Source organism: Amaranthus tricolor, chromosome 12 (genome assembly GCF_026212465.1).
Source record: "Amaranthus tricolor cultivar Red isolate AtriRed21 chromosome 12, ASM2621246v1, whole genome shotgun sequence".
Classification (NCBI taxonomy): Eukaryota; Viridiplantae; Streptophyta; class Magnoliopsida; order Caryophyllales; family Amaranthaceae; genus Amaranthus; species Amaranthus tricolor.
The window spans coordinates 2,078,009-2,105,797 of NC_080058.1; the positions used below are offsets into that span (position 1 = coordinate 2,078,009).

General features: G+C 35.9%; 3 protein-coding genes across 6 annotated transcripts; 1 reads left to right on the plus strand and 2 right to left on the minus strand.

Annotated features, from left to right (window-relative positions):
• Nucleotides 1-495: 495 nt before the first annotated feature.
• LOC130828765 (xanthine dehydrogenase 1-like) lies at nucleotides 496-11,265 on the minus strand. 4 transcript variants are annotated; one of them, XM_057694747.1, is made up of 13 exons: nucleotides 10,936-11,265; nucleotides 8,622-8,721; nucleotides 7,335-7,443; nucleotides 5,680-7,188; nucleotides 4,868-5,425; nucleotides 4,502-4,741; nucleotides 4,138-4,422; nucleotides 3,536-3,757; nucleotides 2,921-3,082; nucleotides 2,685-2,819; nucleotides 2,372-2,608; nucleotides 1,935-2,108; nucleotides 496-1,416 (listed from the first exon to the last, which is right to left on the minus strand). In XM_057694747.1, exons 1-13 carry the CDS (start codon nucleotides 10,937-10,939, stop codon nucleotides 1,174-1,176), a joined length of 3,978 nt encoding a protein of 1,325 aa, XP_057550730.1. In that variant the 5' UTR covers nucleotides 10,940-11,265; the 3' UTR covers nucleotides 496-1,173. The 4 variants fall into 4 exon arrangements, with proteins under 4 accessions (XP_057550730.1, XP_057550729.1, XP_057550732.1 ...); XM_057694746.1 differs by having other exon boundaries at nucleotides 10,901-11,265; XM_057694749.1 differs by lacking the exon at nucleotides 10,936-11,265 and having other exon boundaries at nucleotides 8,626-8,721.
• A 1,218-nt stretch (nucleotides 11,266-12,483) lies between these two features.
• Nucleotides 12,484-18,013, minus strand: LOC130796857 (1-acyl-sn-glycerol-3-phosphate acyltransferase PLS1-like). Its single transcript, XM_057659272.1, has 11 exons — nucleotides 17,750-18,013; nucleotides 15,984-16,106; nucleotides 15,860-15,899; nucleotides 15,609-15,682; nucleotides 15,201-15,260; nucleotides 14,973-15,050; nucleotides 14,731-14,889; nucleotides 14,453-14,578; nucleotides 14,190-14,282; nucleotides 13,316-13,402; nucleotides 12,484-13,227 (listed from the first exon to the last, which is right to left on the minus strand). Exons 1-11 carry the CDS (start codon nucleotides 17,828-17,830, stop codon nucleotides 12,997-12,999), a joined length of 1,152 nt encoding a protein of 383 aa, XP_057515255.1. The 5' UTR covers nucleotides 17,831-18,013; the 3' UTR covers nucleotides 12,484-12,996.
• A 4,836-nt stretch (nucleotides 18,014-22,849) lies between these two features.
• On the plus strand, nucleotides 22,850-27,774 carry LOC130828911 (polyadenylate-binding protein RBP47B'). Its single transcript, XM_057694951.1, has 8 exons — nucleotides 22,850-23,044; nucleotides 25,834-26,323; nucleotides 26,425-26,510; nucleotides 26,593-26,723; nucleotides 26,857-26,941; nucleotides 27,027-27,182; nucleotides 27,301-27,401; nucleotides 27,499-27,774. The coding sequence occupies exons 1-8, from the start codon at nucleotides 22,922-22,924 to the stop codon at nucleotides 27,608-27,610; spliced, it is 1,284 nt and encodes a 427-aa protein (XP_057550934.1). The 5' UTR covers nucleotides 22,850-22,921; the 3' UTR covers nucleotides 27,611-27,774.
• The last annotated feature ends 15 nt before the right edge of the window (nucleotides 27,775-27,789 follow it).

Below are 27,789 nucleotides of genomic sequence, written 5' to 3' on the forward strand. Positions count from 1 at the left end.
GGAAAATTTGAAAAAAAAAGCTTTTTCAAAAAAAAATTCCAAAATAAATTTTAGGAAATTTTAATTTCCAAAATAAGTGTTTTTCTGACAAAACTGAGTTCAGTTAATTATTCGTTGTAGTTGTTACTAACAACGAACAACGAAGTTGGTAAAAAAAAATCAAAACTCTTTTGTTCGTTGTTTTTAATAGCGAACAAAAGTAAGACAATAGCATAATTATTACAAGGAAAAAATGTATCAATGTTGGTTCGCTGTTCATAATAACGAACAACATTAGTTGTTTTGTTTTTGCCTTTTAAAAATTAAAACGTTATCTTCCTTTTGTTTACTGTTAGTAGCAACGAATAAAGTTATGATAACTTTTTTTTCTCTTCACTGTTAAATCTAAGATAGCTGGAACATAGATACACATGTTTTGAAAATCAAAATTTTTCAAAGCTTATTTTAATATTTTTTAAAAAGATCATTTTATTCAATTTTGCATTATATAGTGCCATAGTCTATCCTTGTTCATCTTCTTATGTTATAAGGTATAACCCAACCTATTATAGTTACGTCATCTATGGTTCTCTGACTAGTTTCTTGTCCAATACCATTTCAACTCTTAAAATGCAACTAGGGGTACCCTACAAAAGTCCAACACTTATCACCAGGGTACCCCTTCATTACCTTCAATCTTTTGGGAATCCAAGCCCAAACCTAAAACATATTAATATTAAATTATGTAACATAAAACACACAAGAACTATAGTCAAACTGATTCAGATACAATATTTAGGCCATCTAAGAGATAAAGGTAGACTCGAAGTCATATACTTCCTTCGTCTATTTCCATTTGCGACATTGAGCAAAATAAGAGAAGGACGGAAGGGTAACTTGCACCTTATAAACATATATACATAGATAAGTTGGAGGTAATAAACAACGGTTCGACACATTCTACTTATATTTTGGCATATGAAAATCAATAGTAGTATTAGGGGGAATTGTATTATTCTAGGAGAATTGCAATTTACAAGAGAAAGATGAACAACTTCCATTTCTTAATAATCTAATAGTTTAGATTTCCTTCATAGAAATTTGCATACACATCGGAGATTTTCGTCTAAATACCTACGGAAACCTCTTTATGATGTGCGGGCATGGAGAGCACGATCATCCATAAGAAAACGCTCAAACACTGAGTTTCGGACGGAATTTTGAATCGACAAATCTTGAAGTAAACTCATCGGTACAAGCCATGCGAATTCTCTCGGGCGTAGCAGGATTGTCGAGAGGAAACCAACCCTTGTAACCTGCTTCTTCTCTGGCAGCTGTGATAGCATCCTTGATAGCAAAGAAGACGGAAGATGCAAGAAAAAATGGAGGTTCGCCAACAGCTTTAGACGAATGAATGGCCTTTACATTCGGAGCGCCCTGCATATCAACCAAAATCCCAAGGAACTTAGGGTATGTTTGGTAGTTAGCACATAAAAGAACATACACAATCCACATTTATCTCTATCCAGAGCTCTAATTATTTGGGGTAAAATTGACTACATTCTTCTAACCCTCTCTCTGGGGGTACAAATATGGATTGTCTGTTACCTTCTCTTACCCGAACCAAGTTTTCGAGCGAGATATTAGGTTAATGATGATGATGATGAGACAATCCACATTTAGCAAATTCCAAAAATGTTTAGCAAGTTATTACCAAGTTGGTTAGACTCCAAATTGACAACGAGAAGAGATAATTAATAGAAGCATTTTAACGAGAATTCACGAACTTTATCTTATCCAAATCTTCTCCTCTATAAGCTTATTTTCTATTCATTGCAACGGAATATAAGAAACCTAATCTACTTTTAAAGACACTAGTTACCAATCGAATTCGATAAGGCAATTGTTAAGAGACTTGAGAGTTAAATACTTAAATCGCATTTATGTGCACTAACCTTCAAAAGCGAAACATTGAACTTTAACGGAATATCGTTCAAGGATGGAATTTTGTAATTCCCGGGTCCACATGTATACAAGAAGCCCGGAGGTATCCACTTATGAGCAGCATCGCCCCACTTGAGCTCCTCTAAAGCAAACCAACCCAACCCTTGTATAAATGCTCCTTCGATCTGTAATGAACAAAGGACGTGAAGAAAGGAACATGCTGATAAATTTGTCAGTGGGCTTGTACACAACAAAATTCGAACAAAAGGAGAGTTGACTGCACACAAGCCTGATGAAATTTCCTAAAACCAATCGCTAATAGGAGGAGTAGCCCGTCAAGCTTATATGTTTGTCAATCTCTCTTTAATTCTTCGATGTGAAATCACATGTGGGTTATATTCAAACACATGTAGGATATTGTCAAACAAGAGCATTTAGTGATATTTACCTGACCAACATCAATTGCGGGATTAAGAGAATACCCAAGATCAAGAATAATGTCGGCTACTCTTGTATGAAAATCACCCGTCAGCGTGTCTATTTCGACCTCGGCAAAAGCAGCACCATAGGTAAAATACCGGAAAGGATTTCCCTTTCTAGTTTTCCAATCAAAGCCGATATCAGGAGTAGCATAGAATCCGTGAGCAGATAGGTCGACTCTCTCCAGATAGCATGCATACGCCAACTGAAAGGACAACACCACACAATGCTTACAGTGAAGAGAATAGCTAAAGGTTGTCATCTAAACAAACTACACGTACCTCGGCAAATGAATTAAAGATGTTTTTAGAAGCAATAGGTTCCATTCTTTCTTTGATTTGTTCACAAGCATCTAGAACTGCAGCACCATACATATCGGAACTTGCTGATGCGGCAGTAGGTGACGAATTCGGAACCTGTTAGGTAGCAAACAGAAAAAAAATACACGTAAGAGGATTTTACGGCTCTATATTTTTGTTTTGAATGTCGAATAGTGGGGCATTGCGGATGATATTACCTTGTCGGTACTAGTCTCTGATATGAATACAGAGCTAAGAGGAATGTCAAAAGCAGAAGCAGCAATCTGTGCAACTTTCGTATGTAAGCCTTGTCCCATTTCGACACCCCCGTGGGTAACTAGTACTGTGCCGTCTGTATAAACTTGGACTAGAGCTCCTGCCTGTAATCAACTCATACTTCAATTATGAACACGAGAACAATATCCCATTCTTACTCACTTTGTAGACACTTTTTCGTGCTTCAAATAAATTTCCTCCGATGTTATTAGCTTAAATATTTAACACTATCAATGTCTTTAAACTAGAGGTGTTCAAAATAGACCTGTTGACCTGAAATTTACCCGACCTTGTAACCAGATCTGATTTGACCCAACTTCAAAATGATTTACAATTATGTAAAAAACAATATGGACACAAAAGCCGATTTCAAACCGACCCGTAACATCTAACCGGAAATCAACTTGACGATCTGAATAAACACCTCTACTTTAAACTAATGGTCGATGACATTTGACTACAAATATCAAATGTGGGTATTAAGATTAATTTCAAAGCAATAATAACAAAAGATTCTGGCACTGTGATCAAACCCATTACAATACATAATACATTACCTGGTTCATAAACTTTGTTGTGAATGATATGCCAAATTTTGTTGGAATCATAGCAATTCCGCGTTTTTTCCATCTATTTTGGGTATTAAACTCGTCAACTTCCACACGCGCTCTAGGAAAGTTGCATGATAATTTGAGTTGATTCCACAACTGCGGTAATGTAAAGTGCTCAAGTATTTGACCATAATGCAATATGGATCCTTCCCTTTGGAAGTTTATTTCCTGAGACAAAAAAGGGAATGGTTGACTTAATCTTAATTACTAGAATATAATCAACAAAGATGCTGCATATAATTCCTCAAAATTGACGAATTACAACAAGCAGCGTAACAGCATCGCACACACTCCACTAATTACCCAATGCCATTAAGTGATTCTCCACCAAGGTTTGGGGAGTTGGATATACCGAACTTACCTTTGTGATAACAAAGAGGTTATTTCACAATAACACCTGATAACAATATTATCTACAACTTCACATAAATAAGGTGTGCACGTGATTTGATGAGCTTTTTTATCAGTCCGTTATAATACAAAACCAAAGAACTAAAATCTTTTGGTCCTATCAATTACACACTCACAAACACACACAAATGACTTACCCTGATCTCCTCTGGGCTCTTATGGAGTTCCATGGCTATCCGATGGATCCAATTTTCTGTTATAAGCATCCCTTGAGGAGCACCAAAGCCACGGAAGGCAGTGTTGCTCGGAAAATTAGTGAAGCAAACATTTCCCTTTATTTTTACATTTGGAATCTCATATACATTGTCTGAATGAAACATTGCACGTTCAAGGACCGCAAGAGAGAGATCATGCGAATTTCCAGCATTATTATAGAGCTGAAGGTCCAGAGCCATCACCTTCCCCTCACTTGTAAATCCTACCTGTAACCAATGATATATACATCAATCACAATATTGAAACATAGTCAAATTATCCAACTAAAAAACATAAATTATATACCTTGTACTTTCCAAGAAAGCTGTGGCGCTGTCCAGTTATCATCATGTCTACATCCCGGTCTAATGTGAGTTTTACATGTCGGTTTAAAAGATAGGAAGGAACCGAAGCGGCAGCAGCAAAAATAGCTGATCTTGTTTCCTTCCCACCGAATCCACCACCAATTCTCTTGGTTTTGCAAACTACTTTTGACATAGGAAGACCGAGTACATGACTGACATACTTCTGGTGCTTTTGAGGCGCCTGCAAAAGAATATATTATAAGTCAAGAATTTACCAAAACACCATAAAGAATTCCGGATGATCTTCATCCAAAATAAAAATAATCTATCGCATATAAGAGACCATCAAATCAAGAGTATTACGTACTTGAGTAGATGAAATCATAAGGACCTCATTACCACTGTCCATGGTCCATACTAAAGTGCTCTGCGATTCCAAGTAGAAATGTTCTTGACCACCAATTTGTACCTCTCCTTCAATGATCTTGTCACACTGGCCTGAGCGAAAGCAGAGATCAACATCACCTTTGTTAAATTGCTTCTCGGAACCCGGATGGAAACTTTTCGATTTGATTGCATCCTCTATTGATAAAACAGCAGGCAGCTCTTCGTATTCCACATGCACACTTCTCGCTGCTAGTTTGGCATTTTCATGAGTATCTGCAACAACTATTCCGATTACCTGGCCCACACAAGTTACCAATTCTGAAGCAAAAAGCTCCTCATCAGGGAAGATAGGTCCAATACGATTATCCCCAGGAATATCTTTGGCATAAAATACGCCGGCAAACCCTGGTGAAGATTTTGCACCAGAATCATCGATAGAGAGTATGCGGGCATGAGGCTTCCTACTGAGAATCAATGCAGCATGTAAACCAGTGGCCGGCATTGCTACATCATCCGTGTACTCCGCCTCGCCTGTGACCTGAAATGTGTGACAATCCAATAAGTATTGAGTTAAAGTAAACTGTCAATGTAGCTAGAAAAAAGTGACAGAAAATATGGAACAAGGAGGTAGTAGATCAAATCATTAGGCACATTATTTGTAGGGAGTAAAAAAAATTAGACCATGCAACCATGTTTAGTAGCTAATTAAATAAAAAAAGCGCTGCTTGTAGCCTTATGCCCTCCCAGTCATCAAAACAGGAATGTGAAAAACAAAACAAATTTGCGACACACCTGAAGAGCGGCAGATAAATGAACCTCCGGAGATCCAACAGATGTCCCGTGCTTGACAATATCGTAGTTCTGACTTCCCATAATCGATGGCCTATGGGATTGCTGTATTGCTGACCGATCGGATGATAGCACGGTTTCGGCCAAAGAAGTCTTTACATCCACTTCTCGAGACACCCACAGAAAAAATTTGAAGAAAAAACTCAAAGTCAAAGACTTTCGGAACTCTACCATCCCACCTGGTGCATTTTCATGCAGCGAAATGTCCTTCTCCAAGATATCTAAAGCCCCATTCAGAAGCTCTTTGTTCCAAGTCTTTCCTATGAGAAACTTTTTCGTATTTGTTGCAATAAATGAAACAGGAGCAACCCCTCCATACACAATCGATGCATCTGATACCAGCCAGTCATCGTCCTTTTTCTCAAGGTGAACACGCATCCCCGCGTTTACTAAGGCTATATCGTCATCTCTACGATGAGCCTGCTTAAACTCTTTCACGAATTCGAAAGGTCTTGTCCATGGCAAATGGACCGATAGTAAAATCTCATCACTAGACAAATCCACCTTACGATATCCCAGAAAAAAGTTTTCTGCCAACACCGATCTTATGTTTCCCATGCTATTAATGATATGAAACCTTGTTCCGGCAGCCATCCAAAGAGGATTTAAATCTGATATTGGACTCGCAGTACATATATTCCCACCCACCGATGCAACATTTCTAATTTGGGTTCCTGCAAACCATTTTAGTTGCTCAATAAGAGCATTACAAGACGATGTTTCATGAGCAGCACGTTCTCGAGAAACTCTTCTTAGGACACTCAAAAGCTCGGAAAGCCGCACAGCAGCTCCGATCTCCAATCCATCATCTTTCACATTTAAAATATTTAACTCCGGAACCTGCGCAACTGACACAAGAACTTTATATTGCATTCTCTTCAACCTCATTTCAATTCCAATCTCGGTATTACCATTTACCAACTTGGCATCAGGATGTTTGGCTTTTAACTCGAGAACATGTTGAAGCGATAAAGGTCTATACCACTTAAGCCCACCAAAACCCTTCAAACTCAAAAATGACAATTTTCGAAGCAATAGCTCAGGGGGAAAAATAAGCTCCTTATCATTGTATCTGCTACCGTCGATCTCACTGTAAGAAAGTTGTTTGTATGTTTCATTGCAAGCTCCACCGTCTTTTGCATTGTCAGCATTGCCATCAGAATTTTGTCCACATGAACAGGGTTTACCTGTTGATGGGCAAATAAACTCGTTGCCCTGACGACTTGATACGTTACAATTAGTGTATATCTTGTCATCTGTTTTAGCAAAAACACTGAATGCATCAATAATTGGCCGATAACCTGTGCAACGACACAAGTTCCCGGCCAGGCTTTCTTCGATTTGCTGTTCAGTTGGAGGGTCTCGGCAAGATCTTAATAAAGCATACATGGACATGACAAATCCGGGAGTACAAAATCCACACTGTGAACCGTGTGAGATTGCTAATGATTTCTACAAAAAAAGAAAAAAAATATATATGAACGGGAGATCACAAATGTCTTGTATTACTAAATACGAAGGAAATTGATTCGGGAATTTTTTATAAAAATAAATGCCGAAAGAAGGTCTTTTAGCCAGCATAAAGGAAGGGCTCAAACCTGCACAGGATGCAAGCCAAGTTTACGGTTTCCAATACCCTCCACGGTGATCACATGCATTCCTTCAACAGAATATACAGGAGCTAAGCATGCATTAACAGCATGGTGCCTGGAACATAAAAATTGAAAATTGGATTCTTCAATTCATTCTGATATTTCAAATAAAACAATTACCTATTCCTATAAAATAAAAATAATAATAAAAAAAATGCCAAACCTCCATAGACCATAATGTAGGCAATCCACTTGAGGTTACACCAACAGTGCAACATGAAATACTACATAAAACGGGACACGAAGATTCTTTTAAAGACAATAAGAGAGTTTTATGGAAAAACTTTAGCCTAATATGAACAGAATCTACCATTTTTTATTTGTTTTAAAGTAGATTTAAATATAAGGGCCTCACACCTTTGTCCACAATTTTTTAAAGTTTTCAATTAGCTTAAAAATCACAAAGAAGACCTTGAAGCTTCTTTAAAAGCGACTTCAAATTTTATCAAAATATAATGAAATTTGTACAATGAGATGAACTCATCGTGCAAAAATGCGGTAACAGTCGCGATCACGATAACACGGTGGGGTTAACGGGAGTGATGCGGTTATCTTAACGCCAAATATCAGCTGAAAGCATGAGAGATTCCGTTAAACAGCCCAAACCTCCTTTTTTTATACCTTTACAACGCGGGGAAACATCATTTTGGTTTTTATGAAAACCTTTACAATGCGCCCGATGTGATGCACTATGAATATGTACACATGTTCCATATATTCTTTAAGCTGAAGAGTAACAAGACGTTGAAAACCTTAGCCGAAGTCAGACTTTATACAGCATAACAGTCTGATTTAGCACCCCCATATTCATTAGGTACCCTCAAATGTAGCAGATGCTTTTCGCACCATGCTTCTAGTCATCGTATTTTATATTATGTATTAATAAATTCAATGTTTTTGGAGGAAAAAATTATATGGACGACCAATAAACCATCAAACTACTCCAAGCAAAGAAACTTCAAAACAGCTGCCAACCTAATAGATGACGACAACTTACAAACTACCAATTTAACCTACCCCATCCCGCCCCCCCAAAAAAAAACCTCACCTCTACCCTTCCCAAATAAATAGTAAACACAGGAAAAATAACTGCTAATCTAATAGATGACGGCAACTTACAAATTACCATTTAAACCTAACCCTCTTCCCTAAAAAAGTATTATCGTTCAATTTGGACGGAAGTCAGAATAAGTAAAGTAATAGGGCAGGTAATTTAAATTTAGGGAGACTCACACACATTTCTTGCGCTGTTGATCAAAAAAAGAGACCATCACAGTACAAGCACCACAACCTCCTTCACCGCAGCCTAATTTTGTCCCGGTTAGGCCTTGATCTGCACCCAAAACCATTGAGATGTTATAGCATTGATCATGATGATGTTAAATAAAATGGAGATTAAATATGAACATGTAAATCTTGTTCAGCCACTATAAAACTTAAATTAATGCTATGATACTTTAACAACGCCTATCGCATTACCTAACGAACACTTATTTCGGCCTACGCAAAAAAAAGGTATTCCTTTTTGGTAGAATATAATGGCTGAGTTTACACCTCTCTCTAACCCACTTTTTCTTTCTTACATATATCCGCTCCATTCCATATCTACTATCTCACGTACGGCAGCATCAAGAGTAAATACATTTAGAATACTCGGTATCTGAGTCTCTACCTCAACCTACTTCGTGCAGGTGTTTATGGGTATCCATATCCAAGACCTAACTGACTACCAATCATACCATAATGATTGATCATATGAACTATAGAGCAAAAAAAAAAAAAAGATTTCATGTTCACAACAGCACAACATTGGCATGGACACGAACACACATAGGTACACGGAATGCAAGCTCAAAATTATATGGGCAATAGTACACAAGAAACTACATGAAAGCCACTTAATCTTTAGTAATTTCTTCACAAGATCTTAAAACACTATCTATCTAGAAGCTTCTTAATCCATTATCCACTTTGCAACCACCCTTTAACAGTAAATGAGTTCATACTCAATTTCTCAAATGTGAATCTACAATATGATAGGTGTACAGAACATAGTCAAAAACACCCCATTCTCATTAAAGGCTACTCCTCAAGGCCTCGCCTCATTTTTTAATATGATCCCCTAAATCAAGGTTACTAAATAAATCACAAATATAGTTCGTAGAAGCTTCTAATCATAGAATTCCCATAACTTCCAACAATTCCTTTCGAGGTAAGGCATAAGCTTATACATTCTGTCGAAAACTAACAAGTAATGGTTCATTGATAACTCCATTTTGAAACCGAAAACAGTTTATTTCTAAGATAATTCAAAATAAAAAATTAAAGACAAAGTTTTCAAACTAAGGTAATTGTTCCCTTGGACGGAATAAGAAATGACTAAAATGAACTTGACACAATTACTTACCAAGCGTTTGGTTAATGATTTAACTCCATCTCATTGCTAATTATTACTCCATTTACTTATCAAGTTAATGAACTTGATCCAAGTACTTACCAAGCGTTTGGTTAATGATTTGATCCAAGTACTTATCCGCTCCTTATTTTCTATTTATTTACTCATCGTATTGATTATATTATTTCAGACCTTGTTTTGCTAATGTTGTTTTTCTGCAAGTAGTTTTACTTCTTGAGCCAACGATGTCACTCATATTCCTCTTTATGTAGCACTCTCACTTTTTGGGGGGTTGATGATTTGATTGGACTTTATTCTTGATCCAAGTACTTACTAAGTTAATGAACTCGATCCAAGTACCAAGCATTTGGTTACTTATTTCACTTCAATACCATACAAAAATGAAAGATGGAGCATATGCTAGCAATGAGAATGAGTTTTAGAGGTTACTTATTTCACTTCAATACCATACAAAAATGAAAGATGGAGCATATGCTAGCAATGAGAATGAGTTTTAGAGTCAAATTTAATTAAAATTATTATGTCATTTCTATGGTAACGAAGCTTTGATTATTATCTAATAGACTAATACCAGATCTTCAGATGGTAACAGATGATAATGAATTAAAGAAAAACATATGATTGGATTATAACAATCATGATCATAGATGATAATGAATTAAAGAAGAAGAACATATGATTAGATTATGACAATCATGATCATAGCTTGTGTCAAGTAGCTTTTTTAACTAAATTACATTAAATTTTCAAAAGCATTTCTACCTTTAATACCAATAACCAAACCAGCTGAACTTCACCAAATTAATCAATAAGTACCACATAAAAGGAAAAATTCTTGAATAAAACATTCAAATGTCATCAATTATCTGTTTTTTTTTTAAAAATTCCATCCAAAACTCCCCCAACACAAAACAAAAGACTAAAATCTACCAGAAAACTCATCACAAACAAATGCATTCTACAAAATTAACCCAACTTACAATCCAAAATTTCACAAACCCACAAAAAATTATCAAAAAAAAAAAAAAACTTATTAACAATAAACATAAGTAAGATTGAAAGAAACAGAACAAAGATAAAGAAATCAAGGAACTACCTCTAAGATATTCAAGAAGAGTTAAGTGAGCTAACCCATCGGGAATATCTTTCCTTACGCCATTGATGTAAATTATAGCTTCATTTGATTCCTTCTCTTCGATTACTCCAACATTTTCTTCATCATTCAAAGATCCCATCTATTTTTTTCTTTTTTTGTTCTGGTGATTAAATAAATTATTGAATGTAAAGATTCAAACTTTCCGAAATTCAAATCAATTTTAGATAAAATTAATCAATTTCAAGTTTTATGAACTGGTATCATCTAAATATAGAATTAGAAGTATTATAACTAATGAGAGAGAAATGATTTTGTTGAGATATTCTCTAAAGTGAGATCAGACAGATGGTGATTGGTGAAGGTTGAAGAAAGAAAAACGAACACGTTATACATTTATAATTTTATATTGTAGCCGCTAAAAAATAAATGGGGTTTTTGTTGGGAAAGGGGTGATAGATAATTAAGGTGACTGATTTAATTAATTGATAATTTTGATTAGTTGATTTTGAATCGATCGCTATAAATAGCTTGTTTAAAAACAAACATTTAATTTATCAAACTTAATATTAACTGGTTTAACTACTCAATTTCTAATTGCTTTAAAATAAGTCAAAATTGTCTAATAAACTATTTGCTAACACCCAATATAATTACACATGAGAATGGATCTCTCTATATATATTTACAAGATAAGTAAATTTGTTAAAATATATATTTTCTAAAATTGACAATTATAATAAATATTTTAGAGAATATATCGATCAATTAAATGAATAGTGGAGACATGTGGGTAGATTTATCAATAATTTCTAATTAATAATCGTGATTTATAAATCATTATAAAAAGACAAAAATAATAATAATAAAATAAACAAAATTAAAAAAAGGTAAATTAAATTATAAAACTTTCCTCCTATCAAATTCTACCACATAAGAATAATTTGTTAACTTTACAAATCATCGTTATTTAGTAAGACATCCTCTGCATTTATCTATATTGACATGTCTGTTGAGATTTTATGGGAAAATTCAATTAAAAGTACATGTTTTTTAAGGAAAGAGATAGAAACTCTAAAGGAACTTGTGACTTGTGAGTTCCTACTTACTACCACGTTTTCAATTTGGCATTTTGTAGCATTCTTATCTTTGTTTACAAATAGTAGATCTCTATTCTCTTCTTTGCTTTATTACTATTATTAGTACTACTATTAGCTTAAGAAAAGGAAAGCCAAGCTAATTTCTTAAACTATCAACAAGCTAATATAGCTACTAATATGTTTGGTAAATGATTATTTGTTATAATTATAGACTAGTTTGATCAGATGTAAATAGATTATCAAACATCCCATATATATATATATATATATATATATATATATATATATATATATATATATATATATATATAAATTATATGAATAATACTAAAGAGAGAAAAAAACATATGTGCATGATTTAAAGACTATTTTAAAGCTAGTGTAAGCTCATAATGGACCAAAAAAAGCCTCAACCTGACTATAATTGGCTTTTTAATTTGCGATTTACAAGGAAATAAGTTAATCATATCACACTTGATAAAACAATGAAGCCAACACAATCACATTCCATGTAAAAGCACACCAAAAATTGAATACAATTATAAGGTCTCATACTATTAATCACTGCTAAAATCTGCCTACAAAGCATTTCAAAAACATCTACAAGCATCCAACCTTCCCTTGCTATCTTCCAAAACATGGGTCTTCATACAAAAATACGTTTCAGTCACGGTCGCGGTAATGGTCACGTAACGGATTTTACGTCTAATACGGATATTCACGATCAATGCAGTCTATTTCGGTTGCAGTAAAATCAAAAACCTTTACAATACGGTCGCAATAAGGTGCGGCCTTGTTTTTGCACTATGCTTCACACTGTACATCAACCTGAGGCGTCGACAAAAAGATCGAGCCACTAAAAAGAACGTAAATGTTTGAATCAAATGAATAAAGAATACAATGAACGAATAGCTTCACCTGTATGACTAGGATTACATGAATTCTCGCCTCTTGGCCCTGATAAGGGTGTCGTATTGATATTTGCACTGAGCCTGATACTCATTTCTTGAGAAGAATGTCCCTCATTGAATCTTGTGGGAGTATCTTGATGGGCATAGAATCAATACTAGGCTCTGATTGTGAGAACAGAATAAGGATCTGCATGATGACTATAACAAGAAGCAGAAAAACAGCTGACACTAGGATTCCTTGCCAAGTTGAGAAGAGTCTCGTCCATAACAAGAATCCGATAGCACCCACGCTAAGTAAACACGACCACATAATCATCACCTACCCATACGCAATACCGAAAAAGAAAACTTAATTGTAAACCATTGAACCAAATGGGTAAAGGTACTCGGTTTGAATAACGACTTACAATTAATGATTGCTTTGATCGACCAATATCTTGCATTTCTTCTTTACCAAAACTGCCACCCAAAAAGTAATTTTCCAGAAAAGCATCCTAGTATAGTTCAATACACAAGATTTGTATCACGGATAAGTAGGTTTGTTCATTGCGATGAACATAAATAAGACAGGAAGCACTATACTGTATATGCCAACTAGCTAAGTCGATGACATTATGCGGGATGGAACCTATAACCTGGAATCAATTTCGGTCTACATCATTGCCCTCATGGTTCTATATCCCCCAAAACAAATTAGCGTTATATTGGCCAAGGGATGAAATTTTATTATGCCTATACCTCGGATGTGCGGTCATCTTTAGTTTAGCACACGAATCGGGTAGATCTATGCTCTTAGCTACATTGAATCTAAGCTATATCTACATAAGATATCCACACTATGAATTGGATGGGAGCGTAGGTCACGCACAACGACCAATGCTGAAAAGACCACTCTTTCATCTAAGGATGCCAAACCGCCGCACCAATCATTCGGAGAAAGGCGGGACACTGCAAGGTGGGGAGTTTATCTAGGGCGGATGCCTCCTAAAGAGTAACGGAGGTGTACGAAGGTAGACTCAAGCATCTATTCTGCTCGTGAGCGTAATGGTTTAAACCTGCATAACTGTGAGACCGACTGGTTGAACAGAGACGAAAGTCGGCCATAGTGATCCAGGAGTCCCGTGAGGAAGGCCTCTCGCTCAACGGATCAAAGGTACGGTACCAGAAATAGGTATTCACAGTTCATAAAAAGTCCAGTCAAACCAAGAGTAATTGTACCCCTATTTGTAAAAGTTCTACAATGCTAATGGTGGAGTTAATGCCGAGAGTTCATTTTCTTACCTTAGCCTCAAACACGTTTTTGCACCATTGAGAAATATCATCGCTTTTTTCAGGCAAATCATGCATCAAATGCCGCTTAATATGCACTTTCACCTGCAAGGAATATGAGCTAGCACATCAATGTTGATAATCACTACGATATCGACACCAGAAGAAAGTATGAAAAGTTTTTCTCAGCCAGTTTTCCATTGACAGAAAGCCCCAAATCATGTAGAATTATTGTCAAAGTCCAAATGCAAGGACTAAACGGGTCCACAGCTTACCACAGAAGATTTTCCCTTCAGTATAGTTAGCATTGAAGGTGGGGGCTTATCTCTAGCTACGGCGAGAGTAACATCATATATAGCTGGAACAAATGGCCTCAGATTTTGCACCGCTTGAATGAAACCCTGGAAACCAAAAAGGCGAAAACAAACTATTAGTTGACGGTATAATAAGTCTTATACATTTCATAATAGTCGGTAAGAACAAGATCTTCAAAAAGAAAAGTTACTAAGGGAGGAAGGAACGGTCCAAGGTGTAGAAAAAGAGAAATATAAACCTTTGTACGAGGGAGCAACACATTTTTGGGAGCATCGAACCCTTTTGAAATAGCGTACTTCTGAGCATCTAACAGTTTCGGTTGTGTGAAACGAGTTCCTTCAACAAAGAGCGCCAACCAAAATGGAACGGGAAAATCTTTTAATTTCTCGTAACCTGACTGTGACAGAAAACCATTATAAAAATATAGTATTAACATATTCAACGCAAAAAAATTAACCGGGATACTTTTTTTTAAAATACCTTTAGGGTGCTTTGATCCTTAGCCCAATTCCTTTTGACAAAGACATATTCAGAAAACCACATCGACCAACCCATAACCTACAGGGGTGCACAAAACTAGTTCATCCATTAGATGAAGGAACAACAAGCCACCAACGGACAACTAGCTGACTGCGACACCTTTATTAACTGAAAACTGACAGGCCAAAAACATCTTTATTCTCAAAGGTTGAAGAGATAGATACTTACCGGGAGATACCTTAAAACATCCTTCATGATAGCCATAGTACAACCCAGGCAACCTGACCTCTGATCCAGAACAATACACCAAACTGTTAGTGACTGAAAACTGAACCATTCAATGACATATACAGACATATGAACGCAGGAAAAGAGCACGCGTAAATCGCAATATAAGAGCCAGTTTTCTTATAGAATGTAAATATGTCCATTATTTCGATTGGACTAAAGATTTTTGGTTCTTTGGTTTTGGATCATAATGGACTATATTAAAAAGACTCGTTAAATCGTGTGCACTTCTTATTTACGTGAAGTTGTGGATGATGTTTAATACCATGCATCAATCAGAAACAACCCCTTTGTTATCACTAACAGGGATAAAGTTGATAGAATGTAAATGCAAATGCTAAAGAGAACCTGAGCTAAGACCCATCCAATAAGCCAATCAATGTCGCTTCTGTGGTTGGAGATAAGAAGAGCATGTTCTTTACCTAAAAAGAGCACGATTGAATCCTTTTAAGATTAAAAATAAGGGATTCACCGTGTACGCATGGGAATGGTTATCAATCAACTGAATGCTTGTTACCAAGAAAAGTATGGAAAAAGCATCCAATTCAAATATATCCACAACAACTCAGAAATGAATTCATAAAACTAATACTTCATACCCATCAAATTGAAGGTCTCAGAATCAGTGTGTAGCTCTACCTGAAACAGCCCAAAATTATGATGAGTATAAAAAACAGAAAAATATATACTTCTATAAACAAACTGTCAACGGAAAATTCCAACCTTCACTCCTCCCCACCAATCAAAGAGCCAGACAGGCTCCAACCACAATAGTTCTGCAACTACTTTGTTGAATCTTCGGTACATGTTCTTTGATATTGGTTGAACTAGAACATAAAGAATAGCCTGAAAACACAAGTGCATAAGAAAAGGATTCAAGATGTGCATGATAAACAAAGATACCCTCAATTCATAATCATCTGAGATCATACCATATGATAAATGACAGGCTTTTAACAGAAACAATAACTGCATGGCAAATAAGCACCCAAAATCACAACAACAAAAACATATTTGATTTTTGGTTTATGATCGTGGAATGTTACTAGGTTTTACTAACTGGTTGCAAGCCTACCACTCACCCTCCTCCTTTATTCGGGCTTGGGACGAATAATGAGTGATGAGCACTCAAAATCCAAGAAAGAGTAATACGATATCGCTCCATTGCAAAGTAAATAACTTGCTCCTATACATTCCCAGTTTCTATGTAAAAATGTTTCTAGTTGGCCTTAGATCATACTATAGTTACTTGTCCAAATATTAAATATGACCAGAAATACAACACATGCTCCATATTAGCTATGTCCATCTTACAAGAAAAAACTCATAATTGAGCTTACTTTCAAAAGGGTTGAAACTAGGTTCAAATGTATTTACTCTTACCTTATTCAATTTAGGGACCAATAAGTCGATAACGTAAACTATGCCCTAAAAAGATCCAAGTCTTACAAATAGCACTTACATTCACATATTCACTGTATCGTTACTCTTTTAACCAGTTTTTGATCCAAGCTAATGAAAAGGAGATGTATCCACCACTTCCCCATCCATTTATGCTTAAATGCATTGCAAATGAAATCATCACATCCATAATCAAATTTTTCATAACTTATCTACCAATAACTATAAAAATTTATTCACATATTGCATTTTATCAAAAATAAAGTAGGTTTTCGCAAATACCCATCAAGAACATTTCTCATTATTTTGAGAATTAAACCCATCAATAAGTCGTTCACAACATAATTTGTTATGATCCATTGCAGTATTGCAAGGTATGAGACTTGTCCCACATCGATTGTGTATGCAATTGGTGTGGGGTTTATAGGCAAATATGCTCTATCACCCACCAGGCTAGCCTTGGGTGATCTCTCATGCTTGTCCTATAACAATGGTATTAGAGCTACACTCAAAGTGGGTGGCTTACAAAGTGGGTGGTCGGGAACTAGTCGTGACCCAATGAAGATGTTGGCCTTGTGGGAGTCGATTGTTATGGTCCATTGCAAGGTATAAGACTTGTACCACAATGGTTGTTTATACAATTGGTGTGAGGTTGATAGGCAAACGAGCTCTCTCTTAGTTTTTGGGTGAACTATGGTGTTTGTCCTATAACATAATTTCGATCCCTTCCTTCAAATGATGAATTTAACTCAAATGTCCAATGTCAGAAGCTTTACATCCTATTTCACCTATTTATGTCTTGATTTTATTTTTGATCAAAATCTAATTAGCCCAGATGAAACTGAATAGGCGCATCAAAAATTAAACACTCAATTCCCAGTTTTACTCATTTCATGGAATAAGCCCCAAAAAAATATGTTCAAGAAAACCAATATCATCTATAAATTTAAGGAATTTATATCATTTTGTGAAACATGTTTACATGTATTCAAATAACTACTCCAATATAACATGATCACTAAAAACCACACAAAAAAAAAAGATTTAACCTAAAAAAAGGATGATAAACATAATGAAGTGGGTTATACCTGGATAAGATTAACAATGAGGCCTGAAATAAGAAAAATTAGTCCAACAGGAATAATTACCATAATAGCAGGCAAATCCATTTTTCCTTTAATTTAAACTTGAAAAGGAATCGACTTTTTTTGAAAGAGAGATCAAAGTGGGGAAAATATTGAATAGAAATAGGAAAAAACAGGGAGATAATTCAACTAGAAATGACGAATTGATTGTTTTAGTTGCAAATTGTATGACGTGTGGGCAACAACCTGGAATGATGAATTCATAACTGTAAAAATGGGTTATATTGAATTATTGACAATGGTGTTTTTATTTACGCCTTGTTTAGTTTTGAACTAAATAAGACAAAATAAGTTTAAATCGGACAAATAAAATAAAATTAATTACAATTAGTAAAAATACGTTTTAATCGATGAAAATTAATTGAATGATTAGACATTTATGTGAACTAAATATGATGTTAGTGAAAAATATTTTATTTAGAAAATAGTTTTTATAAAAAAAAATTGATTTTAAAACTCTCAATTTTAATCCTCTAATTATAAAATCGAATCTTTTCCCATAATAATGCCAAAATAAAAAGTATTTCCCAATGTACATCAAATGGGAAATTATTTCCCTCAATACTGTCCACGAAGGACTGATGTGAAAAAAAAAATTCTTTTTTTTTATCAAACCGCTACTTGAAAAAGCGGTTTGTTTAGGAATAGTAATAAAACCGTTAGATGAAATAGCATTTTACAGTACATGGATTTTTTTTACAATATATATATATATATATATATATATATATATATATATATTAGGTAAACTGCCATCTCAAGTGGCGGTTTTAGTCCTGTATAAAACTGCCTGTTGCCTTCAGTTTTCACTCCAATTCATTTGTTCCTTCTTGCTTGCTACCGGTTATCTTAAAAAAAAAAATTCTACTCTCCTCATTTACTTCATATTCACAATTCCTCTCATTCAACTAAATCAATCAACTACATTGTCATCTTCTCCTTCATTACTTGTTCATTATCATCCTCATTTAATGTATGAACATAACCCTAAGTTTTTTCAATATGCAAATTGATTTTTTTGTTCATAATTGTTATGATTTGACATTGTTTGTAACATTGTCTTGATTTCATGATTTAAGCTTACATTTTACACTTTTATAATTGAATTTTATGATTTGTTTTGTATGCATATAAAGTGTTCGATGAAATGCCACAATGAAAGTTTACTACTTGCTTAGTTTAATGGAGTTAGTATATATTCATGATATTGTTAGTTTTATATTTGGAATTGACCCTTCTAATAAGTGTTGTAATACTTTAATATTACACATTCTTGTATACACATTTATACTTACTTTCCTTACTCACAATGAACAATAAAGTGTATGTGAAATCACATGAAAAACATGTTTGTGTGTGCAGAATATGGATCATTATCCCGTTATAGTTATTGGGGTGGGAAAGTTAGTTATACGGGATCCGATGTTGTGTATAAGGGAGGATTGAATGCACTGATGTTTATCCATCGTCAAAATACTACTTTTGAGGTGTTTCATAGCAAAGTTTATGATGTAATTGGTTGTGATTGCAACTCTTTTATATTAAAAATGGAGATGAAATATCCGGTGACTGGGAAAAATGTGTTAGTCCCGGTTAAGAATGATGAAAGCATAAGTGCTCTTGCTTATACGGCATCACAAGCCCCTGGAACGACAATGGAGGTTTATGTCGAAATGGTTGCGAATTTGGATAATGCGAGGGAAGTCATGACTAGCATGGAACTTTCAGAAATAGGTCCTAGTGTACGCCATGATACATTCACAGAAATGTTAACAAACCCAAATTACGTTAATGAGCACTTAGATGAGTTTAATTCTCCAACTCATTCACGTGCCATTGGTTGTGGTGCAATGAACACGTTCTCCACGACTCACTTGGGTAGGCGTAATGCCAACAAGGTTGACTCTTTAGATTAGGAGGATGAGCATATTGATTCTGATTCAAATGAGGATGATGAAAAAAGAGAAGCTCAAAATGCAGCGATTAGCGGGGTGCCTGTTACTCTTACAAATATGGTCGTAGGAGCATATACATATAGGGAGGCCAGTAATTCGGATGATTCGACCGCAATTTGATGACGTAGACGATCCCAATGTAGAGCTGGTCTTAAGTTCACAGCATCAACGTGGTAGGGATCCTTTAGCAGTGAGGTAATAATCGTCTTGTCTGTTTAATTCAAATTGGATAATTTCAAGCGTTGTTCTCATAGAATCCATTTGTTTACAGCTGGCTTCGAGTACATATTTCCCGGGCACACTCTCCACATACTCAAGTCTACTACTGGGACTCCCTGGATTGACAAAGGGACGATCAGATAATGTGGCGTAATTAATAATTTTGTTAATTTTGAATCATTTGTGTAAAATTACTAAGCTTATTGATTTCTTTGACATATGAAATGGCAACCATACACGATGGCTAAGATGGACGCTTTGCCTGACATATGTAGAGATAGCCAGGTGATATGGCGATCCCGGTGTCCCCTAATTTGCTTTGACATAGTAGAGTTCCATTTGCCGGATCGTGTCATGCGCCAGTTCGGATTGGAGCAACCTATTCCGGATGCTTGTGACACCCAGGCTACACTACATGCCATTGATCGAAGGACTACCGACAAGAACTTCCTTGTTCGACATTGATCGCACGTTGATGCATGGAATGCTCGAGAAAGCGTGATCGTGCAAGGAGAGAACTACATAGGTCAGAGCTTGGGTATGTACATGGCGTGGTATAGGCAGATCACGATATTGCACCTCACGAACCCAACATTTGCACAGCCATCATCGCACTATCATCCCACTGCTACAATATTGGTAGGCTTTCTTTCAACGTTCAACAAAATTAATTAGTACATGTAATGCTTATAAAACTTATTATTCATATGCAGGCTGAGCGCATAAGATCAGTTGTAGTACAGTGTAGTGCGTTTCCTGTTGATGTAGGGTATCGCCTATGTACTCAGACCTTAGGCTCCATCAACACGTCGTTGACGGAGGCCTTAAGTCTAACGGGGTATGATTACCTTATTCACACCCGTCCCACTACCATTGATGATGACACGCTGCACATTCCTTCGACTTTGGGTTCTCGTCACAGAGGTAGTTCTTCACGAGGTTCTAGTAGAGGTTCATCAAGAGGATCCGATCGTTCATCTAGTCGAGGTCGATCCTCGGAATCTTCATCAACCTCTACAGGCGCTATGTCGCCATTTGTTCCCCCAGGGCCTGTGTTCACTCCTCCACATCCATCGCTTCCTAACCGGATCTTGACGTATCAACGTGCTAGTCAGCGAGAGTCATTGCAGAGGCTGAGGAATCCACATCGACCTCTACGATCGATGTACACACCAAACGAGCTCGGGGAGTCTAGATTTGTTGACTTGGGATGTTTATTGTACATATTCAACTTACGTATTATTTTGGATGTTCGTTATGTAATATATATGCGCTCTTTTCATTTGTTATGAGTACTGCAGGAGCTTGTTGGTTCATTTGTTATGTAATATGAAGTATTAAATTATTTTAATGCAAGGTATGAAACGTTTAATGTTCAACAGTTTGACGGAAATATAGAAAAGGGTTGCTGACAAAACCACCACCTTAAATGGCGATTTAATTATTTTAAAAAAAAAAAAATAGTGAACCGCCACTTTAAATGGCGATTTAGGAGAAAAATGTTTCATTATAAACAGTTATTTAAGGTGGCTGTTTTAATATTTAAAAAAAAAAAAACTAAGTCGATCGCCATTTAAGAGTAGCGGTTTAGGAAGTGATGCAAACCGCCATCTAGAGTGGCGGTTTTATATCTGTGCATAAAAAAAAAATTATCTATCCTACGTGGACTGTATTGCGGGAAATAGTTTTCCCTCTGATACAAATTGGGAAATTCTTCTTAAATGGGCATTATTTAAGGAAAAGTTTCTATAAAATCTCAACTTGTTTTTTTTATAGAGGTATCATATTCTAAAGATTCCAAAAATCTTATATTCAATCAACCTTGTAACCTAACTCAATTTGATGCAACTTAAAAATGAATTTACAGTTATATAAAAAAACAATTCAAATCTCAATTTTAAACTGATTCAAAACAACTGACTTGAAATCGACTCGATGACTCAAATAAACACTTTTAATATCACGTAATTTCACTATATCCAATAACAACTCTAATTTAAAATATTTGATCTGAAACCCGACTACTTACTTGTAAGAATGTCGTTATTAATCAAAAATGACTAATTGACTAAATCTAAAAATAATTTAATCCAAAATATCTAATTCAAAATCCATTCGATTATTGTTCTAAATGAACACCTAACATTTGCAATATTGTCCTCATAGGCCATAGGTCGGTCCGATTACAAGGTCTAGAGTAGGGATGGTCATGGGGCGGGTCTGGCTAGACCCGGACCCGGACCCTTTTTATTTTTTATGGATCCAGACCCGAATCCGGACCCTAAGGGTCTAAAATTTTCAGACTCAGACCCTACGGATCTGACGGGTCTAGGGTCCTTAAGGTCTTATACAAAGCCTCTTTGATTTGTCAAAATTGAACATTTTGCAAGCAACTTATTATCGTATTACAAACACTTCTTCGAGTCCATAAAATTCAAATACAAAATAATTACTAAAACGTAAAAACACTTTTCTAAATACATAATTAAAAATTAAATATAAAAGACTAAATGAGATGCATAGTTTATATTCTATAACATTACAAAATAATTACTGGATTGAGATTAATGAGAAGGCAAATTAGGCAATCAATATTCATGGCATTATATATTAATAATAAAAAAATTAATATTAGAATTTAGAAACCAGAAATTTATAATATAAAATTTAAAAGTTTAGGGTCCGGGTCTTCACCTTAGGACCCGGATTCGAACCAGTCAAATATTGAGGGATCTCAAAAGTTAAGACCCATATCCTTAAAAAAAGACGGGTACAAAGCAGGTCCAACAGGATCTGGACCCATGACCATCCCTAGTTTAGAGTTAAGACAAAAGTAATTTTTATACATACCACTAAAAGATATAGAACTGTAGAAGATTAAACCTGAGAAGCGAAGGAGGGAAATTTCGGAAAACCCAACACGTTAAGCAGAACAACAAGAATGGCAGCAGTACACCATCACCAACCTCAAACCCTAGAAGAAGTCCGAACTCTCTGGATCGGCGACCTTCAAATTTGGGTTGATGAAAATTATCTTCGCAGTTGCTTCCTTCAAACTGGTGAAGTAATCATCATACTCTTTCTACTGTTGATTCTTTATTGTTTTACTGCAATTAGGTTTAAAATCTTCTCTTCTTTAATCATATTTGAGGCTTTTCTGGGTTTTTTTTTTTTTTCTTAATGGAATTATAATTGTTGCATAATTGGTATTAATTTGAAAAACCATTCTTTGATTGTTTTCACCTCATGAAATTTGCTGTTTTTCAATATTTGAAGTGATGTTTTGTATGAATTAATTTTATCATTTTGGTGGGTTAAGTTTGATTTTTTCGTTCACAGTCTACCTTGCATAATTGTATTCTATTACAGCTGATTTTAGCGTGAAAAAGTGATACTTTGTGACTGTAGGCGCCCTTCAATTTTGATTGAGATTTGAAAATAATATCTATGTCCATTTGAGATCTCTTCATTTTGCTCCATGTAAAATCTCATGGTCTAGATATGATTCTAAGTCGAGTAATCACGCGGGGAGTTGGTGAAGTGTTTGAGGAGTGTTTAGCTTGAAAGAAAAAATTAAGGTTAAATGAAGCAATTGGGTGGGAGCTAAGGTAGAAGAAAGTTTCAGGATAGACAAGCCAGGGTTATCACGGAAAAAGTTATATGTGTTTTGCAATATATTCTATTTCTATACTAAGCTTAACTAAGACCACCACCTATTGAGGTGTTTCTGTTGGTGCACTTAGGTGAGGTTTAGATGTTCGCTGGCTTCCTCTTGGAAATCATATAGGTTGTTTTTGGTCTTGGCTTCTATTTCAATAAGTTTAGAAATGTACTTAGTATAAGGGGAGATGCTCGAAGCAGTGGATCGAGTAGATTGTTATGTACTAAGGTAATAAATAATGGGTTCAGTGCAAAAAGATTATTTTAGAACTAATAGTTGAAGGAATCATGGCGTAGGTTCTAGTGCTATTGTAATATGAGTTGGCATATGTAAGGCATAGTGCAAAATCAAGTTGCATGATATCGTATTGGTTGAACTGTGAAAGATGAATTCCATATCATTCGCACCGTAAAGCAAAAGATGTATGAGAGCACCTGGTCACAACAAGCACTTGATGGATGAATCCAAGGCTCCCACTAGGATGGAAGAGAGGGATAGACATACGGATAACCAACCGTTTCTTTTTTTATTGGGTAGTGAGCTGGTTACGTGTGAAGCTAAGTGCTCACACAAAATACTAGTTGTAGTTGTTCAGTGCTGACATATGGCTTCTCCAAAACTGTTTCAGTGCAGACATATGGCTTCCCCAAAACTGTTAGTTGTTCAGTACAGACATATGGCTTCCCCAAAACTTTTGTTGTACAATATGTTGTAAGCAATTATTTGTATTTGTTTAAATGTGAAGTGTGTGATTTGGGTTCTATACTTATGCAAGTGCCTAATAAATACAGCAACTTCATTTTTGCTTCTTTCTTTCAGATGTCGGTGAACCCCTTACCCGTTCCCCTCTTTATTTGTGTTTCTAGTTTGAATATTATCAAGTGATACAATTAATAGTGTTTGAAAAAGATGTGAATTTTGTAGCAGACTTATATGTTTGTAAATCACTTTGTGGACTATCTGGTTGAAGATATACTTCAAGAAAACATCAAAAGTTCTCAACTGATGCAGAGAAACATATAGATCAACCAAGGCAAGACTATGTTAGACATCTCCTTTTTGACCCTTTATTCTTGATATAGTGCGCGACCTCCGTCCTTAGATCTCTAATGAAGTTATATAGTACTTAAACTTTAATGACTTCATATTATTGTCAAAGCTTCTTGACTATTGAGTATTGAGAAAACTATATTTTTGGTAGAAACTTGTTGGAAATTTCCTTTTTAAAACAAGCACAAATTTCGGCCATTGTATGATAACTTTGTTTGAAATCTTACTGTGCACCACTACCTTCACCAAATCTACCACTTGTATAGCACACCTCCACCAAGTTAAGCCTCATGCCCTCGTCACCATTAATTCTCTCCCGGATAGCTGTGAGATAGTTGTTTTCACAAATCCAGAAGTGGACGAGATTCTTCAAATAGCGGCATTAGTTGAACAAAATTTTTACTTGGTCTTTCATTCGGAAAATAGCTGTGAGATAGTTGTCTTCACAAACCAGATTTTATTTGATTTGTCTTGTCCATTTATCATAAAATTAATGAGATGTTTTGATATCTTGAGGTGGACATCCAGATGGCCTGGTAAGGAGATATGAGGAGATTGCTAATGGACTTTTTTGAGAATAGCGAGTAAGATAACTATGGATTGGTATAGTAATGGAGCAATTCTGTAGAAGTGGAGAGCTAAAAGGAGATATAGAGGTTAAGAGACATTAGACATTTGAATGAAAAACTAACAAAACTAAAATAAAATTTAATTATATTTGGATGATTTCTTTATTGAGCTCTTCAATATACGTATTACATCAATCCTGTATATTGGCTTCTCCCCAGCCTTCCTAACTGAATTTCATCCACATGTTCATGCTTGCCCCTGGTTTTTTGAATCACCATGGAACTGTACAACCAGATGCATCTATTCCACCTTTTTCCATATGCCTTATTCCAGAATAGGTATGCTGTACTGGTGGTTTAACTGCAGTTTGTTAATTTTGCAAAATTTGCTTTTAGTTGGGTCCTTTAATGTAACCTCTCTAATTTGGTAGTTTTATAATGAGCTGAGGCCTTGGGGATAAGGCATGATACATTTGTCTTAGACTTGTTTCGGCTGGATTGATATTGGGTAATGATGATGGTTTTTAAGTTGATGGTTATATCATAATGATATTTGTTATATCATCTATGTAGGTTATTTCTGCGAAGGTCATACGTAACAAGATTACTGGCCATCCAGAGGGGTATGGTTTTGTCGAATTTGCTTCACATGCAACTGCTGAACGTGTTTTGCAATCATATAATGGCACACTCATGCCTGGAACTGAGCAGCCTTTCCGATTAAATTGGGCATCATTTGGGATTGGAGAAAGAAGACCCGATGCAGGTCCTGAGCATTCCATCTTTGTGGGAGATTTGGCACCTGATGTTTCAGATTATTTGTTGCAAGAGACCTTTAGAGCTCACTATCCCTCGGTAAGGGGGGCAAAAGTTGTAACCGATCCAAGCACAGGTCGTTCAAAGGGATATGGGTTTGTTAAATTTGCTGACGAGATGGAGAGAAACCGGGCCATGACTGAAATGAATGGTCAATATTGTTTATCGAGGCCGATGCGTATTAGTGCGGCGACTCCTAAAAAGGCACCAGGGATCCAGCCACAGCCACAGTATGCTGTAGCCAAAAGTGAGCTCGTTTCGGCATGTCTATAGTTTTACCTTTTTGAATCTTTTCCTCTCGAAGTTTGGAAGTTGAGTTTATTCTCAAATGCATTTGTATTTTGGCAGCCTTATATCCTGCTCCAACATACGTTGTGCCTCCAGTTCAGCCAGTTCAGCCATTGCCAGTGGAGAATGATCCAAATAATACAACGGTAAGTGGGGAGCAGACATGGACTTTGTGTATACTAAACTTTAAAACTTTGTATTTAACTTTCATATGTTCTTCTTTTGCAGATTTATGTCGGTAATTTGGACCCAAATATAACGGAAGAAGAGCTGAGACAACATTGCTTGCAGTTTGGAGAGATTGTTTACGTCAAAATCCCAGCAAGCAAGGGATGTGGTTTTGTGCAGTTTGCAACTAGGCCAGTACTTTATGAACTGAATGGTTTCTCGTTATGCCTAAAGACTGAAACCATATTTTTTACATTGTTATACCCGTGTAGTCTTTCTTTATTGTCCAACTAACCAATTCCCCGAATATGCTGTTGATTCCAGGACTTCTGCTGAAGAAGCTATTCAGAAGCTACAAGGAGTTGTGATCGGTCAGCAAGTAGTACGTGTTTTTTGGGGCCGGAAGCAGGTAATTTTCCCTGCAAAAACTTCTCTATCTTTGTGTCGGAGTGATTGTATCAGGGCTCTGATACTTGACTCTGTATTTGGCTTAGGACTCTGCTACATGGGGTCAGCAAGTGGATCCAAGTCAGTGGGGTGCATATTATGGATATGGGCAAGGTTATGATGCCTACGCATATGGTGCCGTTCAGGATCCATCCCTGTATGCTTACAATGTATATGCTGGTTACGCTCAATATCCTCAAGCGGTGTGATACTCTATCCTCTTCTTCTTGACTGCTAATTTTTACTGTCGTGGCTGTCTTTTGTCATCTTCAAGCTTAAGTTTCACCTCCGCTAAGTCGCTTATGTAATGGATGATTACAGCCTGAAGGTGTTCAAGATATGGGTGCAGCAGCCAGTCTTGCTCCAGGAATGGAGCAAAGTGTGGAGTTCTCTGATCCCTTGGCTACACCCGATGTTGACAGGTACTCTCTTCCGTTCTTTTTCACATGCTTGTTTTCACCTCAAAACTTTTCATGGTCATTCCTCACACTAATGTTCTTCTCGTTCAACTCCATTCAGGCTTAATGCAGATTATCTTGCTGTACATGGAAGTGCGATTCTTGGCCGTTCAATGTGGTTAACAACCTCTTCAACAGCAAGACAAGCTTCAGCTGTTATTGGGTCTCAGTAGTCATGTAATTAGCAAATAGCAACTTATCTGCAAGGATTTTGTTGAGTATAGTGTTACGTTTTGAGTTAACTTTATTTTTAGTGTGGTTTAAACTTGTGGCTACAAAAGTTCAATCGTTAGGGTTCTAGCTCCCTGAGTATTAATCAATTCAGTTTAGCTTTATACAATTCAATTCTACT